This window comes from Megascapheus bottae, chromosome 23 (assembly GCF_031878675.1).
Source record: "Megascapheus bottae isolate mThoBot1 chromosome 23, mThoBot2.hap1, whole genome shotgun sequence".
Taxonomy (NCBI): domain Eukaryota; kingdom Metazoa; phylum Chordata; class Mammalia; order Rodentia; family Geomyidae; genus Megascapheus; species Megascapheus bottae.
In genome coordinates this window covers 23,028,141-23,052,700 of record NC_143531.1, presented here as the reverse complement: position 1 = coordinate 23,052,700, position 24,560 = coordinate 23,028,141, and the positions used below count along the sequence as shown (strand labels likewise).

Genomic DNA, 24,560 nt, shown 5'->3' with positions numbered 1-24,560 from the left:
CTTCTCTTAATGTGATGTTTTTAAACACAGGTTCAAAGTCAATTTAAAAACAGTAAGTTTGAAAGTAGATATAGACAAATCCAATTATTTTTCAGATATTGTCTATAAAATGTCTATAAAATGCTTATCTCCCCTACCCCCCCCCAGAGAAAGAAGGTCTGAGCAAAAATGCAAGAAACTGAGGGAGGGTCTCAAGATCATTATGTACTCTGTAAATCCTCTCCCTTGCTTCATCGTCCCTTCATCTTGATCTACCTGGGCAGTGGGTCGTTGATATTCATTATCCTACCAGCCAATGTTGCTGCATGGATAGACAGGAGCTATAGCTCCTTCCTCCTTGCATCTCATCAAAAGAAAAGAAAAAAAAAGCTTAGAAAACTTGGACTTGTTGCCAGATCTCATTGTTGACAACTCCTGATGCCAGTAAGATAGTGTTGGGATGATGTTGATAATGCATTGGCATTGGTATTATGCTAGTGGTATGCTTTGCCATGTAAGCTAAGTTGGAATAAAAGGATATTATCAGGATATTATTATTAGATAAAATTCCTAAAATGGGTCAAATTTCTAAAGCACTTGTTCCTAATTGTGGACACAGTGAGGCCTTCATTCCATATGCCTGGTAGTGAAATCAATCAACACAACTAATTATATTTTGAAAATTTTAGAGGAAAGAATTAGCTGAGCCATGTTAACCAAACCTATTACAAGTCTACAACTACCTCTGGCCACCTTTGACATGAAGAACCACTCAAAAACCATTATAATCCTCTTCCTACCAAAAGAATTCTCACAAAACATTTTTGTTCAGAATTCTATTTAAAAAATATTTTTAAAAGAGAATAGGTACAGAGTAAACCATTCTAAAAATTCCCTTCCTTCTTGTCTCCCTAGAGGTCTAATTGTCACCACAGCTGTTCTTTCCTCACATTTCAGACCTACTGGGTATATCCACTACTCCAAAATGTCCCCTTGCACTGACCCTTCTCCACCTCTCTGCCAGCCCATTCCCTTTTTTCCCCTCTGCTCTGCCATTCAGCAGAGTTATTGATCCAAACACAGGACTCATAGCTGGAGATTTACAGCCAAATCAGACAGACTTTTTCCACAAGAGCTATCAGACCAGCCCACACACAGTCCTAGCACAGAGGGACATGGGAAAACTCCAGTAAGGATGTTGTGTTCAGGGTACAGGAGAGATGCCTTTCACTGTATATCTCTCACAATGGCTGCGTCTAAGTAGTGGGAGCGATATTTACTTGTGATGATAAATCTGAGTCATTCTGTTATAATTCACCAGAAGGAAAGTTATAAAGGTGGGGCCAAATGTGCATGGCTGAAAAATCGTATTTTCATATGCTACCTGAAATCAAAGTTGTACAAGCGCTGAGGTTTACATTTCCTACAGAAGACCAAGGGTTCATACAGTCCTTGGACTGTATACAAAAGTACATTATACAAAAATTCATTACATTCATTTTGTGCACATAAATTCTTAACAGTATACAAAAACAGGGTTTTAACTACTGCTAATAATAATGTTGCATAAATGTAAAGTTTTCACCTCCTTTATCCTCTCATAATGTTGGGCAATGAGATATTTAGCTTCATGGAAAAAATCTTGCTTGGGGATCTCTAATTTACGACCTAAAACAGAAACAGAAACAACATTGTGATTTGGGGTTGTTGGGGGTGTTTTTTAGTAGTTATTTCTACTTTTGCAATCCAACTGATAAGACTAAGAGACATTTAGAGACAGTAACCAATCTTTCAGGGCTCCTTCAAAGTCAATTTATGTAACCGGACATCATGAATGGAAGCAGAGGACGGAAACATAATGATCCTTTAACATAATATTTTGTTATTTACAAAGAGAACTCAGCCAGGTGTCAGTGACTCATGCCTGTAATCCCAGCTACTTAGGGGGCTGAGATCTAAAGACTGAGGCTTGAAGCCAGCACAGGCAAGAAAGTCCATGAAATTTGTTTTCCTCATGGCATCTAGTATGATGCCTGGCATCTAATAAGCCTTCAATAAATGTGACTCTTATTATAATTAATACTACTCTATTCCTGGTATTGGTATTATTTTCTTATTTACATTATTCAGTCCTTTCTTTGATAGGAAGAAGATAACTGTAATTGTTTGAATTAATTCATTTACTACAGCTATTTTCTCCAAAATTAATGAATTAACATGAGCTTCCAACCCTTCAAGTTATTAAATACCCCAAAAGAAAAAAGAACAATTATTATAAGCAATAAGGTTCATGAAGAGGTTGAAATGGTCACATCTGATTGCCCTATAAACTTCAGTGTGTATTAAGAATGAGGAGGTGAATTCTTCCAATCCCAAAGGTTCTCTCTAGTCTAAAATTATGATTTACTTGAGTTTTTTCCTTTAAAGAAAAAACACTTTCATACTTTATCATTTAATGCTAAAATTGTGAGCTCATAAACAGATTCCTCTCCCTGTTTGAGGGGTTTCGTTATTCCTCCCCTTAACCTCCGAGGTAAAGCCAGGAAAGCAATGTACCTCTTAAAATGATGACAGAGAAGAAGCCATCTTATAACTGCAATGGCCAAGTCATGTCTGCACCCAGGTAAACCTAAAAGCTTGCAAACATGGGATTTTCATAACCATAACAAATGACCGCACTCATCCAAGGGTTTCATTGCCTGCATTCTCCAGAGAGCCTTTTCCAAATGGCCCAACAAGTCATGGTGTGATTAGAATAAATGACTTCCTGCCTGGGTGTGTGGCACTTCCCAGATGTTTGGAAAAGGACCCTCAAGCTGTGTGTGGTGTCACACATCTATAAACCCAGAGCTTGAACTTGAGGTAGAAAGATCATATGTTCAAGGTCAAGTTGGAAAACACCAAGGCTCTGTCCAAAACAAAAGAAGGGGGAGTCAACAGAGGTTGGGAAGATGGGAGAGAGGGAAGAAGAAGAAAGAGCTCTGATGAGGACAGAGAGGAAGGGGGGACAGAGGCTAGAGAGGGAAAGTGGGAGAGGGGAGAAGCCACAACTACAGTCACTAGATCTAGGGTAAAGCCAGTAGAAGCTGAGACGTGAATAGAACCTGAATAAAAGCCATCTATATTTATTCGTTTAATCCATTCTACATGAAGAAAGGGACGTATCTAATTTTCTCTCAACAAGATTTGAAGACCCAAGTGAAAGTCAGATATCACAAGGCATGTGCTATTTCACCACCCAGGCTTCCAAGACCCACCTGTGCAATCCCACACCAAGGCCTCCTGCCACCTGTGCAATCCCACACCAAGGCCTCCTGCCACCTGTGCAATCTCACACCAAGGCCTCCTGCCACCTGTGCAATCTCACACCAAGGCCTCCTGCCACCTGTGGCTAGCTGACACTTTTCCTCACTTCCCACTTCCGACTTCCCTGTCTTCTTTAGCTAAGCACCTTTCCTCCTTGTAGGGGAAATGATTCCTAGGCCTCCTGCATGCTTCCCATAGGGATGACGTTCTCCAGCTCTCAGTTTCTCCAGTATTTCTCAGGCTGGGGTTCCACTGATTTTTTTTAATGCAGAAGAATTCCAAACTCATAGTGATTGTTGTCCTTCATGTACTATGTTATCTCTCATCTCTTTTGCTGTCCCTTGGTTATCTCATATGGTGACAGTATTTCACTTGTTATCTGATATATTGTATATATGCTTATTTGAGATTGGATAGGGAAGGGAGGAAAACAAGATGAGGGGTGGGGGTGGGGGAGGGAAATGGGGACCAAGACATGAGAAAGGGTATCAATGTTTGTGAAGTAATGCACCTTCTATCTGGTGAATATAATGCAACCCTTCTATTCATTACAATAAAAATATATGGAAGAAAGAATTGCAATCTCATAATATTAGGACTTCCGATACAATGTAAGTCATGATGGTCATAACCTGAAGGCCATCATAGAACAAGCTAGGTGATGGTGGTTCACTCCTGTAATCCTAGCTATTCAGGAGGGTCAAGGCTTGAAGCCAGTCAGGGAAATGAAGCCCATGGGACTCTAATCTTTAACTACCAAAAAGTCTGAAGTGGAGCTGTAACTCAAGTGGTAAAGCAGCAGCTTGAGCAAAATAGCTCAGGGACAGCACCTAGGCCATGAGTTCAAGCTCCATGGTTGGCAGAAAGAAAAGAAAAAAGAATGGAAAGAAAGAGAGGGGAAGAAAGAGAGGAATGAAGGAAAGAAGAAAGGAAGGGAGAGAGGGGGGAGGGAAGAAAGTAGGGAAGGAGGGATGGAGGGAGGGAGAGAGGGAGGAAGGGAGGGAAGAAAAAAGAGGAAAATAGAAAAGAGAAGAAGAAAGAAAGAAAGAAAGAAAGAAAGAAAGAAAGAAAGAAAGAAAGAAAGAAAGAAAGGAAGGAAGGAAGAAAGGAAGGAAGGAAGGAAGGAAGGAAGAAAGAAAGAAACAAAGGAAGGAAGGAAGGAAGGAAGGAAGGAAGGAAGGAAGGAAGGAAGGAAGAAAGAAAGAAAGAGCAAACTGAAGAAAAATGAAAGAGACTAGAGAACATTCCTTTCTACTTTTCAGCTCTTCTTCTCTGCCCTTTGCATCTTTGAACACATACTTTCTCAGTTTTTAACAGGTCTGGATAGATACGGGGGTCAAGGGTCAGGGTGTCAGGGTCACACAAGGTCAGAGCCACAGAGCAAAAGAGGAAAGTTTCCCAGTCATGCTTCCCAAGCCTGAATTGTCCAGATTGTAGCCAAAGTTACATCATAAATAACAAAAATGTGTAGTAAGTCATAATATATCTCATCTCTGAAATATGTGGAGAGAACAGATCTTAAATATTCTCATGACACACACAAAGCGACATGTGCAAGGAAGTGGATATATGCTTCTTTGCTTCTCCATGCATTCATGTATCATCATTACCAGAGCTTAAATGTAAGCAATTTTTATGTGCCAGAGACACCTCAATGCAAGTAGAAAAGGAAATACAATGCAAAACTGCATTTGTAATTTCAAATTTTCTCATCAGCACATTAAAAATAAAGGAAAACAACACCAACTAATAACATAATAAGTGGTGGTAGAACATTTTCTTTTAATAAACTATTCTAAATACAATCCTGTCGACATGAATGGATATTAAATATTAGGGAGATGTTTTACTATTTTTTTCCTGGATTCCAAACCTCACTTGTGTTCTATATATATAAGCATCTCATTTCATTTCCTAAATATGTATGAGAAAAAAAATTGAAAACATTCACTTGGAAAAAGTAGACCTGCATACCAATACTAGATGGTCCACACATCCTTAAACATCTTCCCATCACTGAATGATGCATCTTTAAATTGAAATTAAAATGAGATTAAATGGTCGCTCCTTGGTTTCAAGCACTGTGCACCCACTGCGGACTAGAATAAAAGTGTCTGTAGTTCTCTCAGAATTGGGTCTTTGGTAAATAAAGGATCTGCCATTCAATCTTCCAAGACCTGCCAGTGGGGTTAACGGACATGAAGCCTCTTTGCAGGTGGCCATGCCATGCTTGAGGCATGTTGTACCTGTGGGGATGACATACTCACATTTCGCTTTGGGAAGACGAGCTCGTAGCATAGGCTGTACCTGTGGAAGAGCCAAGGAAGACATCATGGAGGCTGGTCTCCTGCCTGAACTGTAAACTTCAAGGCCTGAAACACAGTCACATTATGTAATTGAGGAATGTTGGTTATCCGCTATTTCTTTCACTCACTTACAGATGAACAGGATGAATGTTACCTTCTTTTAAAAAATAATTCATGCCTCAACCTTCGAAACAGCAGGAAGGACGGGGCAGATTCCACCCAGATGGCCTTGTGGTCCTGCACAGCCCGCAATGTGCTTCGATGTGCTGCACGAAGGTTCCTGAGATGGAAGGAGTGGGAGCAGTTAGCCTGAGGAGCCTGATGGGAGCTGATCTCTTAGGACAGGTCACTGTATGTCATTGGAAGGGGCCATGCTGGAGCCACTGCAGCCTCTTCCAGTCCTGAAATGTCACCTGTGCCCCTGAGGTATGGGGCAGCCTTGAGGTCTTTATCAAAGTTGGACCAAAGCCAGCACCTCCACAACTGTGAGCTTAATCCTTTTTTCCTTTGTAAACTGACCCTGCCTCAAATATACACAGTATGAACTAAAGCAGCCCAGAAGAACCATGGACCCACATTTGGCAATTATGAGCACTGGAAAGCTCAGGCAGGTGGCATGTACACAGCTCAAACTCCTATATGTGGGCTTATTTCTCATGCCAGGTCATCTGATTTCTCACAACTTTCCAACTAATATCTAATTAATACCACACACACTTCTTTTGTACAGTCTTGCCTGTTGAGACCAATTTTATGTTAAATTTTCTACTCAGAATGCTCCATTCTCTGGTCTATCTATATACATCGCTCCTAAATAGAATCAACTAACAGTCTATAAATAACAGTAAGAAGACAAAACTTGATTTATAAAGCAGTTCCCTGCTGAGATGTTTGGGACACTATACAAACAGCTAAAGACAGCAATGAGAACATTATAAAGTTAATTATAACAAATAAAATAAAAGTGAGGCTGTTAAGCTATTTCCATATAATGTTGCTATGCTCAGAATCACTGGTTCTTGAGGGGTAGATTTAGAAATTCAAGCAAGTCAGTTCTGACTTCTACTCTCAACTTTATGCTTTCCTCAACGAACTTATAAAAATCATCAGGCTCTGAAATGCTTTTAGAAAGTATAGATTTCAGAAATAGCTTGAAATAACGTAAGTTTAAAACTGGAAGTGATCTTTGGCATTCCATTAATTTACAGACACACACACACACACATTTCAATGACCAGAAAAGTCCACGTGAGGATGTAAACTATCTCATCAGGATGTGAGGGTTTTTGAATGAACTGAGTGCAGAATTCAAGCCTTCTGCCTCCAGATAAAGTACCATTTCCCCCTAACAAGATCCCTCCAGGAAAAGATGCTCCCCTCCAGGCTTTCTTTCTTGGCCTTACTTTCTCCCCCTCTCAGAGCCTTTTTTTCTAGGTTGTTTGAATGAAGGTAGTACGACACCAGTGTGAAAAGAAAGACTGATCTCAGATGGGCCTGGATCCAGGAAATGTCCACAACTTCATTTTCCCCATGGCCGGTGTTTGAACTGAAGGTTCTGAGTCCTGAGAGCCACTTTGGTCCCAGACAACAGAATAGCTACTTTCATACCTCTTCCATCTGCAAAGTCTGGATAAAAATAATTCCCTGTAAATCTGAGGCTAAAGGAAAGTCACAGGGGGACAGGTAGGCCGGGCCCAGGAGGTGAACACACCATCACTGCTTCCTCGTTCTCTTGCCAGTGAATGAATATATGTTTTTTTAAACAAGGTATATAAAGCCAGGAAAAAAACATGAAGAAGAAAGAGAAGGAGGAGGAGGAGGAAGAGGAGGAGAAGGAGGAGGGGAGGAGGAAGAGGGGGAGGAAGAGGAGGGGAGGGGGAGGAAAGGGAGGAGGAAGAAGAAGATGAAGAAGAAGAAGGAGGAGGAGGAGGAGGAGAAAAAGAAGAAGAAGAAGAAGAAGAAGAAGAAGAAGAAGAAGAAGAAGAAGAAGAAGAAGAAGAAGAAGAAGAAGAAGAAGAAGAGGAAGAAGAAGAAGAAGAAAACAGGACAGGCAGCAAACCCAGGATGGTGGGGAAGCAAAGAGAAGAGAAGAGCAATGAAGAAGCCTGGTGCCAGCCGCTCACACCCAGCAGCCAGCCACGTGGGAAAACTCCTCATGCAGAAGAGCTGGAGAAGCTCTGTCTCCAGGGAGGAGAGCTGGATGCCAAGGCTCTGTCTGATGATCCCAGGAAAGGAGAGCCTCAAGTGAGTGGATCACAGCGTAGTGGGGCGCCCGAGTGCAGAGGCAGACATAGCGCTAAAAATCACCAGTGTACCATGGCCAAAGGCATAGTGCTAGACCTCACAAGCGCGAAGCCCTGCATGGAAACGTTAACACCACATTGAGACAAAGAGTGAGAGGAGGAGGAATGGGGGGAGGGGAAGAGGGAGGAGGAGGAAGAGAAAATGAGGAAGGAAGGGAAGAGAAGGAAGAGGAGGAGGAGGAGGAAAGGGAGGAGGAAAAGAGGAGGAGGAAGAGGGGGAGGAGGGAACTAGAGGTAGGGGAGGGGGAGCAACACAAAGAATTCAGGAAAGTATCTCAAACTCATAGTAGTGAATATAATCAAGGCCCTAAAATAGAACATAAATTCAGAGTGATCTTGAGACTGAAGCCATGGAGGCCGGCCAGCTCTCAGAAGTACACAAAAGCAATCCAGGCTTCAGCTCAGTGGAGTCCTCAGAATGCAGCATGGCACCATGTGACATAGGAAAGACTTTGGGGAACCAGGGAGGGAGAGAAGCCGTTAGAAAACTGGCTGAGAAGAAGTAGAAAATACAATTTCCACCTGTTGCTTGAGGCAAACTCACCATTAACTCCATACTTCATATTTTAATCGAAAGAGAGCCAGACTTTTTTTTTAAACTACCAAGACCCAGCCAGGCTGCAACTGGCTCAGAAAGGACACGAAATTACCTCAAGTGCACAGGAAACAGAGCCTCCGAAAATCAAGACAAGACTTGATTTGAACCGGGAAACCTAGTAGTATCCACAATAATGTGGCTCCAGATGTGATGAGTGTGGAAGGAAATGAGAAGGTAAAATGTAAAATGCAATAAAACATCCTATTCTACAGAAGCCTGGCGCTGTAAAATAATTTCAAATGATTACAAAACATATATCCAAAACCAACACTGGGACAGACAGCCAATAAAATCAACCCACCGGAATGGTAATTCACTCCATAGGAAATGAAAGCTATCAAAGAATATGGGGGAAAAGGAATTTAAAATAAGTAGGTTAAGACTCTATTCAGAGACAAAGGAAGAAATAATATTCCAAGAAAAGAATATCAAAACATTAAATAAAGCAGCCAGGAATACAATAAGGGTATGGAAAATAACAAATCAGCACCCTAGAAACAAAAATAGCTCCTTTGGAGAAAATTAAAAGCCAGAAATGCAGAATAAATGTAGATTGGATAGTGTCAGAATGAGTGGATACGAGGTGAACATTGAATTTTTCAGAGGTCCTCAAAGAGAGAGAGGGAGAGAAAGAGAGAGAAATAAAATGACAATTTTTAAAGACATATTGCAAAGATTGAGTGATTTCTTTGTATGTAATAAAAGGAAGTTTCAGAGGAAAGGGAAATGAAAAAGCAATATTTGCCATATCAGTGTTAAAAAAAAGTCATGTGACTCTGGAGGCTGGAAGAATACTCCAGATGCCAAGCAGAAGTAAAAATAAATTCACTCTGACACCTCCCAGTGAGCCACAGAAAGAGACAGAGGCAGACATGCTCGCTGTCCCCAGTTTCTGACTTGCCAGGCACTTGTAGACCTCTCTCCTCACACATATATTTATATATATATATTTATTTTTTAAGATGAGAAATATTTAAAATAGGCATTTTAATACAAAGCAAAAAATTAAAAAGACAAATTATCAAAGAAACAAATGGAATACAGGATAGGATAGAAAGAATAGAATAAAAGTGTCGAGAAGAGAAGAAAATAGGGCATAGCAGATAGAGCCAACAAAGGTGGTTCCCACATAGCACCCTATAAGCTATAGGGACCACAAGGGAGGGAGGAAAGAGGGGCTATAATAGGAATGAAGCTTCAAACAGACAGGCAGACAAGGTATAGAGAGTGAGAAGGCCCAAACATCTGAGGGAAGCATGAAAATCATGAGTCTGACATGGAAGAAGAAATAATAGAGCATGAAGGAAAGAACGACAGAGACCCGTGAGAAATACAGCAGTGAGAAGGAAAGGAAAAAGCAGTGACCAGCTGCCAGCTCTTCGAGTATCTTTTTCTAAGTAAAAAGCCTACATTACATGAAATCAACTTAGGATAATACGCTCTTATTAAGAACTATTTATACAAGATTAAAATAATAATAAAGCAGAAGGCTGAGAGCAGGTTTAAATGTTCTTTTATACATTTGAATAGCTCATTAACAGAAATTCAGGTATTCATTAAGAAAGCATGACCAATCTTCCTCCAGAGAAGAATTCCCCCATTCAATCACCCACTAAGGGTCCAATTCCTGGATTCACGCACTCAGAAACAACTTTCAGACAAGAAACACTGATTATTTTACTTGATTTTTATTAAATACAAATACATTGTATGCCAGTGGCTCACACCTGTAATTCTACCTTCCCAAGAGGTTGAGATCTGGAGCTCATGGTTTGGGACAGAAAAGTTCACTAAACTCCATCTCCAAACTACCCAGCCACAAGTAGAATTATGGATATGGCTACCACGCAAGCAAGCAAAAGCCAAGCAAGCACAAGGCCCTAAGTTTAAATACAGTACCATAAATAACCCATTGTGCCCGGGTAAGCCTTAAACGTGGTTATTTGTGTGTGAATGTGATTCCTTCTACTTTCCTGCAGGAATCTTAGACATAATATTCCTGTCTGAATTGCCATAAGACTCCCCAAAAGTCCCCAGAAAACTCTCTAAATGCAAAGGGTGCAGAAACACTTTGTCAAACAACAGATGTGGTGATAAATTGCAATGACTGCGTGAGTAGCACAGAGAGGGAATTCTCCTGAATACATGCCCAACAGCAGACACAGCTGCCACCACCTGGCAGGACACAACTTCCGGGGAGAATGGACTCAGCTCCTCAAATATGTAATATCAATTAGTAATGAGGGAGAAGTGACTTAAAGGTCTGAACAATAAAGAGTTACATGACATTCGCAGTGAAATCGGAGACTCATAGAAATAGAGTTCATATTGTTAGAAATAACTCCAAAAGAAACAATTGGAGCTTACAGTAAGGAACTGAGTTATTCATCTCAATTATCAATTGGCATGGTAAGTATAGGTAAAGAGAAAACATTTCAAGAAAGTAAAGAGACACAAAAGGTCACTTTTGTAAAAAGAAAGAAAAAAGAAAAGAAAAATCTTAATCATGAAAGATATGAGCTTCTCAAAGTATGTGTGTTGTGTGTGTGTGTGTGTGCATGCGCGTGCGTGCGTGTGTCTGTCTGTCTGTCTGTCTGTGTGTATTCCAGTACTAGGGCTTGCACTTAGGCCTTATGCTCTAGCTTCACTTTTTCCACTCAAGGTGGGCGCTCTACCACTTGAGACATACCCTTCCAGCTTTTTTTCTGATTTGAGATAAGAGTCTCAGAACTTTCTTGTCTGGCCTAGCTTCAAACCTCAATCCTCCTGAGTAGATAAATTTACAGTCATGAGCTACCAGTGTCTAGTTATATTTTATGATTAAAGGCTAAAAGATCTGGACGTATTCATTTAGGAAAAAAGAAAACATGACAGAGTGTCAAGATAATGAATGCCCATCTTAGGGAGGTAAGCCCTCAAAAAATAATCAATCAATCAATCAGTGTTGCAAATAGAAAGTAAATATAAAATGGAGATATATAGCAAGACAATGTGAAAGTATTTTTTAGAAAAGCTGTAGAGTGAATTTTAAATTGCCATCTGAGAGCTTCCAAATGTGATAGGATAAATTCTTCATTGACAGGGAGAGGCCTTTCAGGGTTTGGAAGTCATGGGCAGAATAAATTGGGATAATAGAATGGTCTCTTCTAAGTTGCCCCCAGTAGTTTCTTGCCTGTTGTAACAGGGTTGAGCTTAACTAGTTGGTCAATTCAGATTTCACATCCAAACCACCACACAATCACAGCATTTTACATCATCCTCTGTGAGGCAGATGCCACCGCTAGCCTCTCAGTTTACAAAGGAGTTGCCACTTAACAAGGTAGTGCATCTAGACCGATGTCACCCTTTCCAATATTCTCACTCATTTCTTCCCCACCCACCCCTTCTCTCACTCTGTTTTGTAGGAATCACATTGGATTCTTAACTGCATTCTCCACCCCCTTCTCCTCTTCAGTTGTCAACCCCTTTCCCCATGACCTCATCCTACCCTTTTCAATTCTTCCTGCTTAGTTTTTCTCTCAGGTTCTGTCCTTTCATTGAGGCAGCCCCTGCCAGGAAGGGAATTGTATTTAATTGCCTTATGTCAGTCATGGAGCTTGAATTCTGGGCCTGAGCACTGTCCCTGAGTCTTCAGCCCAAGGCTATTGCCCTACTAGTTGAGCCACAGCACCACTTGCAATTTTCTGGCCATCTTCACTATGTATGGAGTGGAATTTTCCACTTGAGGTATTAATGCTGATACCCACAAGGTTTTACTTGTGCATGAGAAATATTCATCCTGAAGCTCAATTACTAAAACTTGACTTAACACCTATTGTTTTGCAAGCATCGCTCTACAGATGACAGAATTGTTATGAAGGTACTTTAGCATAAGAAAGATAGTAGTAGGAAAATTCTGAGCCTTCACAGGCAGAGAATTTGCTTCTCATGTTTGTCTACAGTGTCCCGAGTTTTAGATTCAGTTTTGTTTCTCTTTCTACATGAGTAGAAAAGGGTATTTTTTTTTTGGTCATGGAGCTTGAATTTTGAGCCTGGGCACTGTCCCTGAGCTTTTTAGCTCAAGGCTAGCACTCTACCACGTGGGCCACAGCTCCATTTCTGGTTTTCTGGTGGTTAACCAGAGTTTCATGGTCTTTTGTGCCCGGGCTGGCTTTGAACCTTGATCCTCAGATCTCAGCCTCCTGAGTAGCTAGGTTTACAGGTGTGAGCTACCGTGCCTGGTCTAGGTATATAACTTTAAAAAAAGAGAAAGATTAATATTGATTACCTACTGGTGGTAATCATACATTTTACTTACCTAAGACGACTGAAATACTTTTGTCTAATGATATCACTAGCCTTGCATTTGTGTTGTCACAAAGACAATTATTTCTCTTTGTAGTTGTTTTCTAATCTTCCTAAAATTACCAAACTTAGACATAAAAATTTGTAAAGAGCAAATAGGAAAACATAAAATTCCAATATATGATTTTCACCAATCCCAATTACCTATCACCAACATTGCAATTTATACATTTCATAGTAATTATCGGAAATCTTTTCTTCATAGAACTAGATATAGTTTGCATACTACTATAAAAGAATAATATAACTTTGCTAAGAAACCTTGAAACCACATTTTTGGTGATTTTGTTGAATTTCCTACTCTGTAGCTCAATTTTTCAGAGACCACAAAAGATCGTTACTTATGTTCAACGTACATCCATAATATGTATTTTTCTTTCATTATAATTATATTTTCATTTGGGTTGTTCTTTCTGTCATGTTCAGCTCCTGTTATTTCAAAATCATACAAAAATCACTCTAAAAGTGATAGCTATAAGAAGCAAATTCTATCCCAGCTGCTATCAGTGGGTGAAGATAATCATTCCTGAATATTACCCGTGATCCTAAATTTCACGGTACATCTTCTTTGAAAGTCTATTCTCTCTGCTCAGTGATGGCTCTGGTGAGATTAAAATTTTCTAGTACTGCAAATGCTCGACTGAGCTCAGAATATTAAATGCTGAGCTGAGCTGTGTTATCTCCGTGGCTTGCTGATCATTCATCTTTTATCATTAAGACAACACATTCAATCCGTCAATTAAAAGTTGCTGTTTCTAAGTACAAATAGTCTTTTGGGGAAAAAAATGTGAGAAGAAGAAATAGGACTGAGGGAGGGGATGGGTGTATTTTTAAAGAGCTACCATAGAATAGCCTCGTGATAAGAGCGCATGTACTCACCGCATCTGTTTGGTAGTACCGGGGGTTTACTATTTTTGCCTTCCATATAGGTCCAATTTTAGCTACATGGCACTAGAAGAAAATCTATGTTACATGTGTGTGACAACTAGTCCCACAGCTCCAAGAAAGTCACTCACGGAGCTGATGACATTTTATCACCCTTCTAAGCTTGTAAAGGACAATTGCTCTAATAGAGACCTGGATCTTTTCAAGTGCCTTGAACTTTGTCCTAAATTAAACTTTGATTACATTTTTAGAAGATGGGAAGTCTAGGGAAACATGACTTCAGCAGAGTCATGGTTTTCCAATCACTAAAGAAGTCTACAATTTAGAGGTGGAATTGTCTGACACACCAACAGGCAGAATGACCCTGCCTCAGGGTCCGTGATCGAGTCCCATTTATGAGGAATCATCAATCTGATTTTCCACCCTGCCTTTAGATTGCTATAATAAACTATATTGTTATAAGACTGTATAAACAACAGTAGATAAGAAAAAGAAGAAGAGGTATTATGTCAAATATCACTGCTACTCTTTTTCAAAAGAAAATTTGGAAAGCACGTTGTAAAGTTAAAATAAAATTCTAATCAGGACCAATTATCTGAACAGCCTACACAACCCTCAGGAACTTGAATATTGGCTGCCAACATTTGTAGCATGCAGAATTCTAGTCTGTGCCATTTCTGTCTATAACAGGATTATCCCAATATTTCCCCCACCCCTAATCAGAGCGAGGTTACTCAGCAACGAGCGCACTTATACAAAGACCAAGGACCATTAAGGAGACTTGGCAATAGAATCCATACTTACTGAAAGCTTAAGGTATGTGGGGTATCGCCTGGCACTAACATTCTGAACAGAACAGCTGACAGACTTGAACCGTTAGGGAGCTTTATGTAACTTGCCCACTACAAAAAATAAATTGTTCATGCATTGGAGACTAATTTCAGAAAAAGAAGTATATAGATGATATAGATATAGATAATGGGGTTTTGAAATATATTATGGTCAGGCCTATTTTATAAGTTTATTTTCAAAATCACATTATAGATTTGATGCTTATGTATATAACATTCAAAGAGCTATATTCATTAATAAAGTCTAGTGACTTTGTGTTTGGTCATTGTTATAACACATTTTATTATTATTATTATTTAAAATAAAACATACTAAGGCATTTGGGTTTTTTGTTAATCTTGATAGGAAATAGGACTAAAAGATTCTGATTTACAAAATAATGGTATTTCTTTAGTAAGATGGCCCACAGCCCATTTTTAGTCAGTGACACCTTTCTACATATTGTCCCAGTTCTCTCTGCTTAGCATTTGTCCTGGTATGTGTTCCTGTGTAGACGATTAATTGCCAGTCACCTGGCCTTTCAGAGACTACTCTGAGCCTTTGGAAACACTATCTCCCGATCCATGAACCCTTCGGTATGCTAACACAGACATCCGATGATTACTGGTAACCACACAAATATAAACAATTTAAAATAATAGAGGGACTCTCAAGTAGCACTTCATAAATATGTAAAATATTATGCCAGAGCATAAACACATTTTTAAAATAAAATTCAATGTTTGAGAGATGCTCAAAAGACAATGGTGACAGAAAAAAACAGTATGCTCATAATCTCAACTCTGTTAGATATAAAATAGTTCATATATAAACATACGCACCCATCATTCAGAAAAGCAGAAATATTTTTAAGATGTTATCTCTGGGTAATGACTGTCCATAATATATTTTCTTCAAACTTGGCTGCATTTTTCAAATTTCCTTTAATACTGTGCCACTTTTATACACAGAATATAATAAACATTGTAAGGGAAAAAAGCATAGTGAAAATGCATAGGAAAAGAGTATTACAGAGATAAAAGATCCGTGCATTTGTATTTCACCAATGAAGAGACCAATTTGAGTAAGTAAATAAAGCATAAAGCAAAAAAAAAGTCTCTAAAAATAAAAAGACCATGATAGCATTGGTTAATAAGACAGGCCTTTTTTCTACACTGTGCCTTTTTCCAGTTGTTATTAATAACAATTTAGTATATAGGTTTGTAATATATTTGTAGACTTACAGATTTACAATACCATGTGTCACATTGAATCTTTGTTTTTACTTTAAAAAGAAACATTCTTAAAACTTTTCTTAAAGGACAGTAGCTGAGTTGGTTTTTGAGTTTTGTTTTTGTTTTTTAATTGAAAGTACATTAAATGGAGAACTCCAAAAGACCCTGGGAAAGGTTCTCCAAGGGAAGACAAAATTGAAGTGGTATTAGGCTTGGTGTCATCTTGTGAAGAAATTGCTAATTAATGGTCAGAGCTGAGAACGCAATGGCTACTCACCTCAGGCAACCTGTCTGACAGGCACTTGGCAAATGGTTATTGTTTTCAAATATGCCCTGCTTCACTTTGTCTAAGAAAAAAAAAAGGCAGCTATCAGACGAATAATCAAACTAACTGATCTCTGATCTCCCTCCAAATTCAGGTAGGATATGCTACTGATATTACTAAGATGGAACCTACATGCCTTATCTTTCTTTTGGCATCAAATAGTAAGATAGAGCGAGATACTGCTGCTTCAAAGTCAGAGATACTGTTCAGCACCCCCTGCTCACCAGCAGAGGCAAGGGACCTCAAAAGCCCTTCCAAAACATGTCAGAGCGTGTTCAGAGCTAGAAAGATTATTTCATGCATGACTTAATACCACTGGCTAAAGTGATTAATTGCTATTTATTATTAGTATGCTCCCTTAGCACTTAGCCTTATTATCTGCTTCCCTTTTCATTCGGTGTTGGTTGCTTGTTAACTAACCCTACAATTAAGGACTTAGAATACAGTTGTCGTCTCAGCTTCCTTGAAATGCCAAATTGGTAACGATATTAATACAAATATGAAAATGCTGCGCTCATCTAGCCCAAACTCAGAATTGCAATTTCATCGCAATCGAATACACATCATACAAATGGCTGATGCTTCTCCTATTGTCCCCAAACTGGGACAGTAAATGTGATTCACTCCAACAAGATTGTTTACTAATGTCTCTGGGGTTCATTTGTCCAGATTTCTGATTAATCTCTTTACCCAGAGAGTTAGTTTATAGGGGAAAATTGACTACTTTGAGCAGAAAAAAAATAAACTCTTGTTTTTTTGTTCTATTTTATTTTATTTGTGTGGGGGGGTAGTTCATTGTATTATATTGTCCGGGTGATATATAGAGGGATTTCAGTTATATTCATCAGGTAATGGGTACATTACTTCTTGAACACTGATACCCTTTCCAGGTTTTTCTCCCATTTTCCTTCCCCCTACCCCCTCCCAATCATCTTGTTTTTCCCCTTCCCTTCCCTATTTCAAGTAATCAGATTAAGGTATACACAATAAACCAGGTACCAAAGTCACATACAGTAACAATCTGAGATAAGCCGTAAAGGAAAAAAAGAGGAAAAAAATTAACTTCACATAATACATTAAGAACAACAATCATGGCCGGGAGTTTGGCCTAGTGGTGGAGTACTTGCCTAGCATGCACGAAGACCTGGGTTTGATTCCTTAGTACCACATACATAAAAAAAGCCAGAAGTGGTGCTGAGGCTCAAGTGGTAGAGCTCTAGCCTTGAGAAAGCCCAAGGACAGAGCTCAGGCCCTGAATTTCAAGCCCCAGGACTGGCAAAAAAGAAAAAGAAAAGAACAACAATCACAAAGATAAGCCTCTTGTTTCCATATCTTGGAGTTCATTTTGTTTAGCCTCATCTTATATGGCCATTTATACATAGCTTTTCAGCTCTTGTTTTTTAATATTGTAATCCAAACATGCAATTAACCATTTTAAGTGTATGTTTGGTAGAGTTGAGGGGGATTTCCTTCTTCCTGTAGGGTAGAACACTAAATAACAACAACCATTTTGTCCCTGCCCTATGGTTAATCCCTGATAACAATCATTCTCCCTTCTCTCTTTAAGAATTCCTTTTTGTGGGGCCGGGAGTTTGGCCTAGTGGTAAAGTGCTTGCCTAGTATGCACGAAGACCCGGGTTTGATTCCTTGGTACCACATAGTTAGAAAAAGCCAGAAGTGGTGCTGAGGCTCAAGTGTAGAGTTCTAGCCTTGAGAAAAATCCAGGGGCATCCCTCAGGCCCTGAGCTTAAGCCCAGGACTGGCAAAGAAAAAAAAAAAAAGAATTCCTTTTTGGTATATCTTTTCCTGATATGTTTGACAGATCAGGGAGGAACTATAGACTGCTGATTCATCTCACAACCTTTCTTAAGCCAATCACTAATCAAATACAAGGTTTCTCTGCATACCACAGGACAGTTTGTTTTAATGCTGCTACATTGATACAAGCCATCTGAAAAGTAATGATCACTGCCTTATTGCATCTAGAAAGTGATTACATACCAAAAAAAAAAAAATACCCAGAAGCATTTAAAGAGCTTTCTCTTCTCATCTATTCAAATAGAACAAGAATACAAGTAGCTGAACGACGTGGCCAACCTGAGGAGGTGATACCTGTCACCTCCTTCAATTCGCAGACCTAAAGCAACGACAGACTTTGCAATAAAATAAAAAGCTTCTACTGCCTTGAAAAATTATGTTCAGAAAGATGGTATAAAATACCTCTCATTTGTCCCTCTTCCACAGGGAAAGAGTATATAGAAGAAATGGTTAGAAATGTATACTTTTAAGTTAGCCAGTTAAGATGGTACAATAATTTGACATTTGGGTTTCTCACACTTGTGGACAGCTTCACGAGTTTGCTGCCTCCTTGCTGTTTAGTGAGTCTGGAAAGAAGCCAGCATTTCTTTTGGATTCTTTTCTTGGATTCTCAGAAGAAGAAAAAAAAATCTGAGCAGTTACTTTGGGCAACAAAGCAACTCACAAATATTTCACTTTGAACAGCAGTTCCATTTTGGTGAACACTTAAAAGTGAAAGTTTTCCATATTACTCCTAAAACTTGAATGTTTCTAAGAGATAAAACTCTTGATTTGCCTATGTTGTTCTCTGGTGATGGTAAGCATGTAAAAAGGTTGTCGTGCTTTGTAAAATAGCTTTTCAGTCTCTCAAAATGTTAAGCACAACACAAATCAGCAGTAGAGCTTTCTGCTCAAGAGAAATGAAAACATACATTCACGCAGGACTTAAACCCAGATGTTTCACAGTGGCATTGCTCAGAAGAGCCAAAACTGGAAATAATGCAAATGCTTGCCAACAGATGAATGGATAAACAAGATGTGGTTATTCTACACATCTTGTGCTAGTTTGGGACAGAAGACAGGAACAAGGTACCAATACTTGCTCCAACATGGAAGAAACATCAAAACAAGATGCTCAGTAAAGGAGATCGGACACAAAAGAACAGAATCATATGATTTCACTCAAGTGGAATATTCAGAAAGAGTAGATCTATAGCTCTGGCAAAGAGATTAATCATTGCACATGACTAGGGACAGAAATGAGGGGTTCCTGCATATCAACATGAGATTTCCTTGGAAGATGACAATGTTCCATATTAGATTTTCTTCATGGCTGCACAATTCATGAAATATACAAAAATAGTTGGCCTGTATATATAACATGAGTTAATTTTAAGGTCTTAACTTGACCTTACAAAGGTTTAAAATATATTAAGGTATTATTCAACTGTGGTGGCTCATGCCTTTAATTCTCACTACCTGAATAGATGTCAAAATGGTTGTGGATCAAAGCCAGCTGGGACAAAAAGGTCGAAGGATCCCATCTCAACAAATAAAAAGCTGGGTGTGGTGACATACTCTTGTTACCTCAGCCATGCAGAATGTAAGTAGGAGGATCATAATCCATTCCAGACAAAGTATAAATGTAAGACCTTGCTCAAAAAATACTAAAACAGGAAAGTGGTGCTGTAGCTCAAGTGGTAGAGTGATAGCCTTGAGATGAAGAGCTCAGGAACAGTGCCCAGGTCCAGGGTTCAAGCCCCATGACTAACCAAAAAAACAAAATCAAAACTAAAACAGGACCAGGAGTTTAGCCTAATGGTAGAGTGCTTATCAAGCCTGCACAAAGACTGAGGTTCAATTCCTCAGTACCACATACATAGAAAAAAGCTGAAAGTGGTGCTGTGGCTCAAGTGGTAGAGCTCTAGCCTTGAGAAAGTCCAAGGACTGTGCTCAGAGCCTGAGTTTCAAGGCCCAGGACTAGAAAGGAAAGGAAAAAGAAAACTTAACTACCATAGACTGAAGAAGGTCACATCGCTGGACTTTCTACAGAAATTAAAAGAATTCTAAAGGAATGTTACCAAGAACTTTATGTCCATAAACACTTTAGATGCCACAAATAACCTTGAGTGAGCCACTAAGCTCACTCAAGAAGTAAATGGAATACCTGAAATGATAACTTTAATAAGTCTATCAAAGATACTGACTGTGTAGTTTCAAACCCTCTCAAAAACAAAAATCCTAGGCCAGGTGGTTTCATGGTGAGTGGAGGAATGTCAGGATCAGGCTAAACCTGGGGAACCATCATTTTCAAGTCTATCTGCCTCAAGTAAGATAGTTTGATCGCATTTAAGTAACTCCTGCTTCTATCATTCATTTGAACTATATCCATGTATAATATAGAGAATGTTCATTTTAAAATAAACATTAACAGGTGGGAACTGGTGGTTCATATCTATAATCTGCGCTACTCAGGAGACTGAAATCTGAGGATCAAGGTTCAAAGCCAGCATAGACAAAGTCCATGAGACTTTTATGTCCAGTAGGGGTGTGGCTTAAGTAGCAGGGCACTAACCTTGGCATGAGGGAGGGGAAAGTTATGCAAGACCACAAATCCCTGAGTTCAAACCCTGGTACTGGCACAAAAAATAATGGTGTTATCAAATGTCCATTTAATAATGAGTAGGGATTTGAAACATTTTTCAGCTTTCTTCTTAGTAGCATGGAATTCACAGAAATCACTTCTATAAAGCATTCTATTAAAATAACAAAACCATTAGTAATTCAGAAAGCAGAGATTGCAGACCCATTTGTGTAATGGCATAGAGGTAATGAAGAAGACCATTTGAAGAAAGCCAGTCTGATGTGCAGGGATACATTCAGCAGAAAGGTGGAAATGCAAGCGATCTGTAAACAGGCCATTTAGTCTAGTTTGGCTTCTGTAATATTGCCTCTCTGAAGTACAGATGGAGAAGCCAAATTGCAGGGCGTTGAGCAGGAGTGAGAGGGAGACAGCAGAATAAATGGCTGAAGCCACTCATTTGAGAAACCAGACTCTGAAAGGAGCCTGTATACAAAAGTGAGGAATTAGAACACTAGTCTCATTGTATTCTTCCACCAAGTATAAGCAAGACACCTAAGAAAGACCATATAATCAACTCATATAATTATTAGAGAATATCAGTGGAGAAAGCAACATGAAATCAAACACCCACAGAAGAAAGAACCAGTTTCTGGTTCTTAAGGGAGGGACTAGAGATGATAAAAGATAAAAGATAGTTCTAGCTTCAAAACTGGGCGGGGGGAGGGAAGGGGAGAAACAGAAGAGATTATCTTTGACGTGTTAGAAATTAAGTTTTTTTCTTCACCAAATAAGTTACAAAAAATAAATTAAAATCAAATTAAATAGACACTTGAATTAAACAATTAAATATAGACATTGTGATTTAATTAGCCTTAGTGTATCATAAGAGATATTTCTGATACGAGTGCTCTGCATGATGCTCCCCCTGGAAAAAAACCCCAAACTCAAATATGCTTTCCAAAATTGATCTGTAGAATTTGAAATTATCCTTCAAATATATGACTGTAGATGCCACAGCAATCACATCCCAAAACACATCAATAATATGTGATTATCCTGCAACTTTAAACCAAGAAATCAGTAGGTGATTTGGGTATATATGAAAGAGTCTCAGGTGTGACATCTAAAAATTCATGCCCTGTAGAAATTTCTAAATGTCTCTTCAATTGCCAGGTTATATTTAGACATCACCTTTTAAAGTCTAGCATAACACATAAATGTACATTGTTAATTTCCCTACTGAAAATGACCACCAGTCATATGATTATCTCCTTGAACCAATCAGAACTTACCAACTGCATTTTCCCAGTGAAAATATTTCCCAAGGAACCAAACATTGTAGGTGATTAGACCTGAGACAGGGGCGGCAGATCAGGAAAGGCAATTCTGCAATTTCATATCTTTGGTTTACTCAGGTTTTGGTGAAGGGAAGTTGTCTAGAAAAGACAAATGAATTCTCTGGGTCCTCACTCTGGACTCTGAATTGTTCCTAGTATACATCCAGAGTAGCCCCTGTCCTCCAGACTCCATTGGCTTCAGGCTGGATAAATGTGCCCTCAACACACTTATCTTCCATCACAGGCTTCGTACACTTGGTTTGTAGGACCGAGATGAGGCTCGTGTGTTACCCATCAAAGATGGCTGTACTGGTGAGCATTTCCATCAGCCTATTGGGATCCATGGTTTGGGACGACTCACACTTCTCAAGCAAGTATCTGCTCAACTCACGTGTCAATCATGTGACAGAAAAAAAGCAAGGAATCAGATCAAGGGACATACATCTTCATGTCATGGAGACGTTAGAAAATGCTTCGTTTTTTAACTAAAAAAGAAGTCGAGTTTGCTGCTGTAGACATGGATTGATGCTACTGCAAATCCAGAAGCTTTGAATCATATAACCAACATTAATAGCTAATGCAAGATGGCACACTGGGGTCCCAGATACTATCTGATGCCGGAAACTTGGGTTTCCATTCTCCAAAATTAATAGCCATGTCCGTAAGTAGATTAGACTGTGGCCTTTTCCAAAGCACAGTGAGAATAATGTTCTTTTATTTTATACTTTCCAGATCTTAGGTGCTAAAATACACATTGTTCCCATCAGAAACTGCCATGTTTCCAACTGGGAAAAAAAAGCCATCAGGAGAAAGTACACACGTCTTAACTGAACATGTTCTTACTCAGCTTTAACTGAAAGGTTAAAAACAAAAGACTCAAAACTATTTACTGCATGCAATAAAAATAGCTCATAGCAGAGATTAATTCTAGCCCAAAACAGAGAGAGAGAAGAATACAAGCTGAAAAGAAGAGGGAGAAAGAAAAGGGACTGGGAGGAGACCAAGAGCAAGGAAGCAGTTCCACTGTTTCAATCTGAAAATCAATTTCAAAACAGAGGTCACCTATTCAAATGACTCAGTCATCACCCTCCTTTTATCCCCAAACTTTAAGATGAGAACGACTCCACTGGCAGTTGAGTCCTAAATAAAGATTTCTAATGTGAAGACCTCAGAGCAGCAATTCTGAATTGAAACAGTTACTTGTGCCTCATTGACTATTTTCTGGGTCCAATAACTAGATTCATGTTACATTTCTCAATATAAAAACAAAACCCTCATTTGTGTTTCAGTAACAGGACTTCCTTATTCCTGAGTTGTTTATTTTTCTGTATAACCCTCCACCATCACCATCATTCACCAAGCACCTAGCAGCAATGCCAGGCACTGTGGAATGGGGAAACCATCACCACCCTAAGGCTGCAACCACTGGTTTGCAGAGTCCCCTGGTTGCATTCTGGGCACAGCCCTTGGGAGGAGAGAGACTTGCCTCTGACTGCTTTCTCTCCTGCAGACCTCCTTCATGAATGATCAAGGGAGTGGTTTAGAAGAGCCAGGAACAACACAGTGTGTTCAGGCTATCATCTCACAATGCAGTCTGTCTAGAAATTCAGACATTTGTGTGGTCAGGTGGTGTTTGTCTGTGGTGACCTCTTGTTCCATTCTGTGTTTCTTGATTGTCACATACTCCTCCCTCCAGGAACTCACCCCTCCTTCAAACCTTAAACACTTGAGCCTTGACCCAAAGAGCCTCAAAGATGGACTTTTGTACACTCAGCCTTCTTTTGCCTGCTCAGCCTGACCGTCAGGAATGGGAATGTGTACTCTTCACTTGAAGGAAATGTGACATATATTTATATGCAGCTATTGTCCATCAAATTGAATGAGAATAATTAGATTAGATTATACTGGATATCAAGCAACAGCTTCGCATGCTGACGGGCATACAGGACTGGCACTTCTACAGAGGGTCTTCACACAAGCATTGCCTCGGTTGAAAGTATAACCTCACAAGAATGCTAGGAAGTCACAGTCAAAGGGGACTAAAAACCTAACCAGGACCTTTTCATAAGCACGCTCAGCGAACGCTGACAATGGAAAGATCTACCCTTTCTTTGGAAGCCACTGGAGAACCAACTTGCATTCTACATTATATCAGACCCACAAGGAAGGATGGCCCTGTCTGCTGACTTCTGTCAGCCCCTCCAAGTTCCCCCAGAATTGATTAGTTCAACTACTTTTATCTATGCAGTTTCCAGTTTACACCCACTGTTCTCCATCCACATCCCCAAAGCATGAAAATTTCTGCTTCCCCAGGGTCTTGGCACCAGCTCCTCCTAGAACATACCACTATAGCCAAGTGGCAGTTAACGCTTTACTTCCTTTTACTCTCTCTGCTCAGCTTCTGCAGCCAACATCATTCATCTCCGCAGAGCCACGCTCTCTGTTCAACATCAGTTCTCACAGTCATACTCGTATATTCTGTATTATGAATATTTTAAAACTATCCATCATCTCCCAAATGGGGCTAAAAATAAAAGAACGATCTCTATTTTTACTTGATGCTGAACCCACAGAGACAAGTACAATTTAATTATTATCACTCCTAGAGACCCACTGACCTTTCAGGGGAATTGCTTTACATTAGTCAACAGTAGGTCTTTGGAGTCAGAACGACCTAATTTCAAACCCTATGCCCCATATAATTTTGTGCCTATTACTTACTCTTTGAAT

At 39.5% G+C, this 24,560-nt stretch overlaps 1 protein-coding gene across 2 annotated transcripts in view; it reads right to left on the bottom strand.

Annotated features, from left to right (window-relative positions):
• Iqcm (IQ motif containing M) overlaps nucleotides 1-24,560 on the bottom strand; it is a 189,414-nt gene that overhangs the window by 156,833 nt on the left and 8,021 nt on the right. Inside the window, exons 2-4 of one of the 2 annotated variants that reach the window (XM_090356586.1) lie at nucleotides 5,746-5,871; nucleotides 5,553-5,657; nucleotides 1,565-1,647 (exon numbers count right to left, since the gene is read on the bottom strand). In XM_090356586.1, the coding sequence (XP_090212712.1) occupies nucleotides 1,565-1,647; nucleotides 5,553-5,657; nucleotides 5,746-5,767 (210 nt within the window). In that variant the 5' untranslated portion in view covers nucleotides 5,768-5,871. The remainder of the gene's footprint in view (nucleotides 1-1,564; nucleotides 1,648-5,552; nucleotides 5,658-5,745; nucleotides 5,872-24,560) is intronic. The other variant, XM_090356587.1, reaches the window with a different exon arrangement.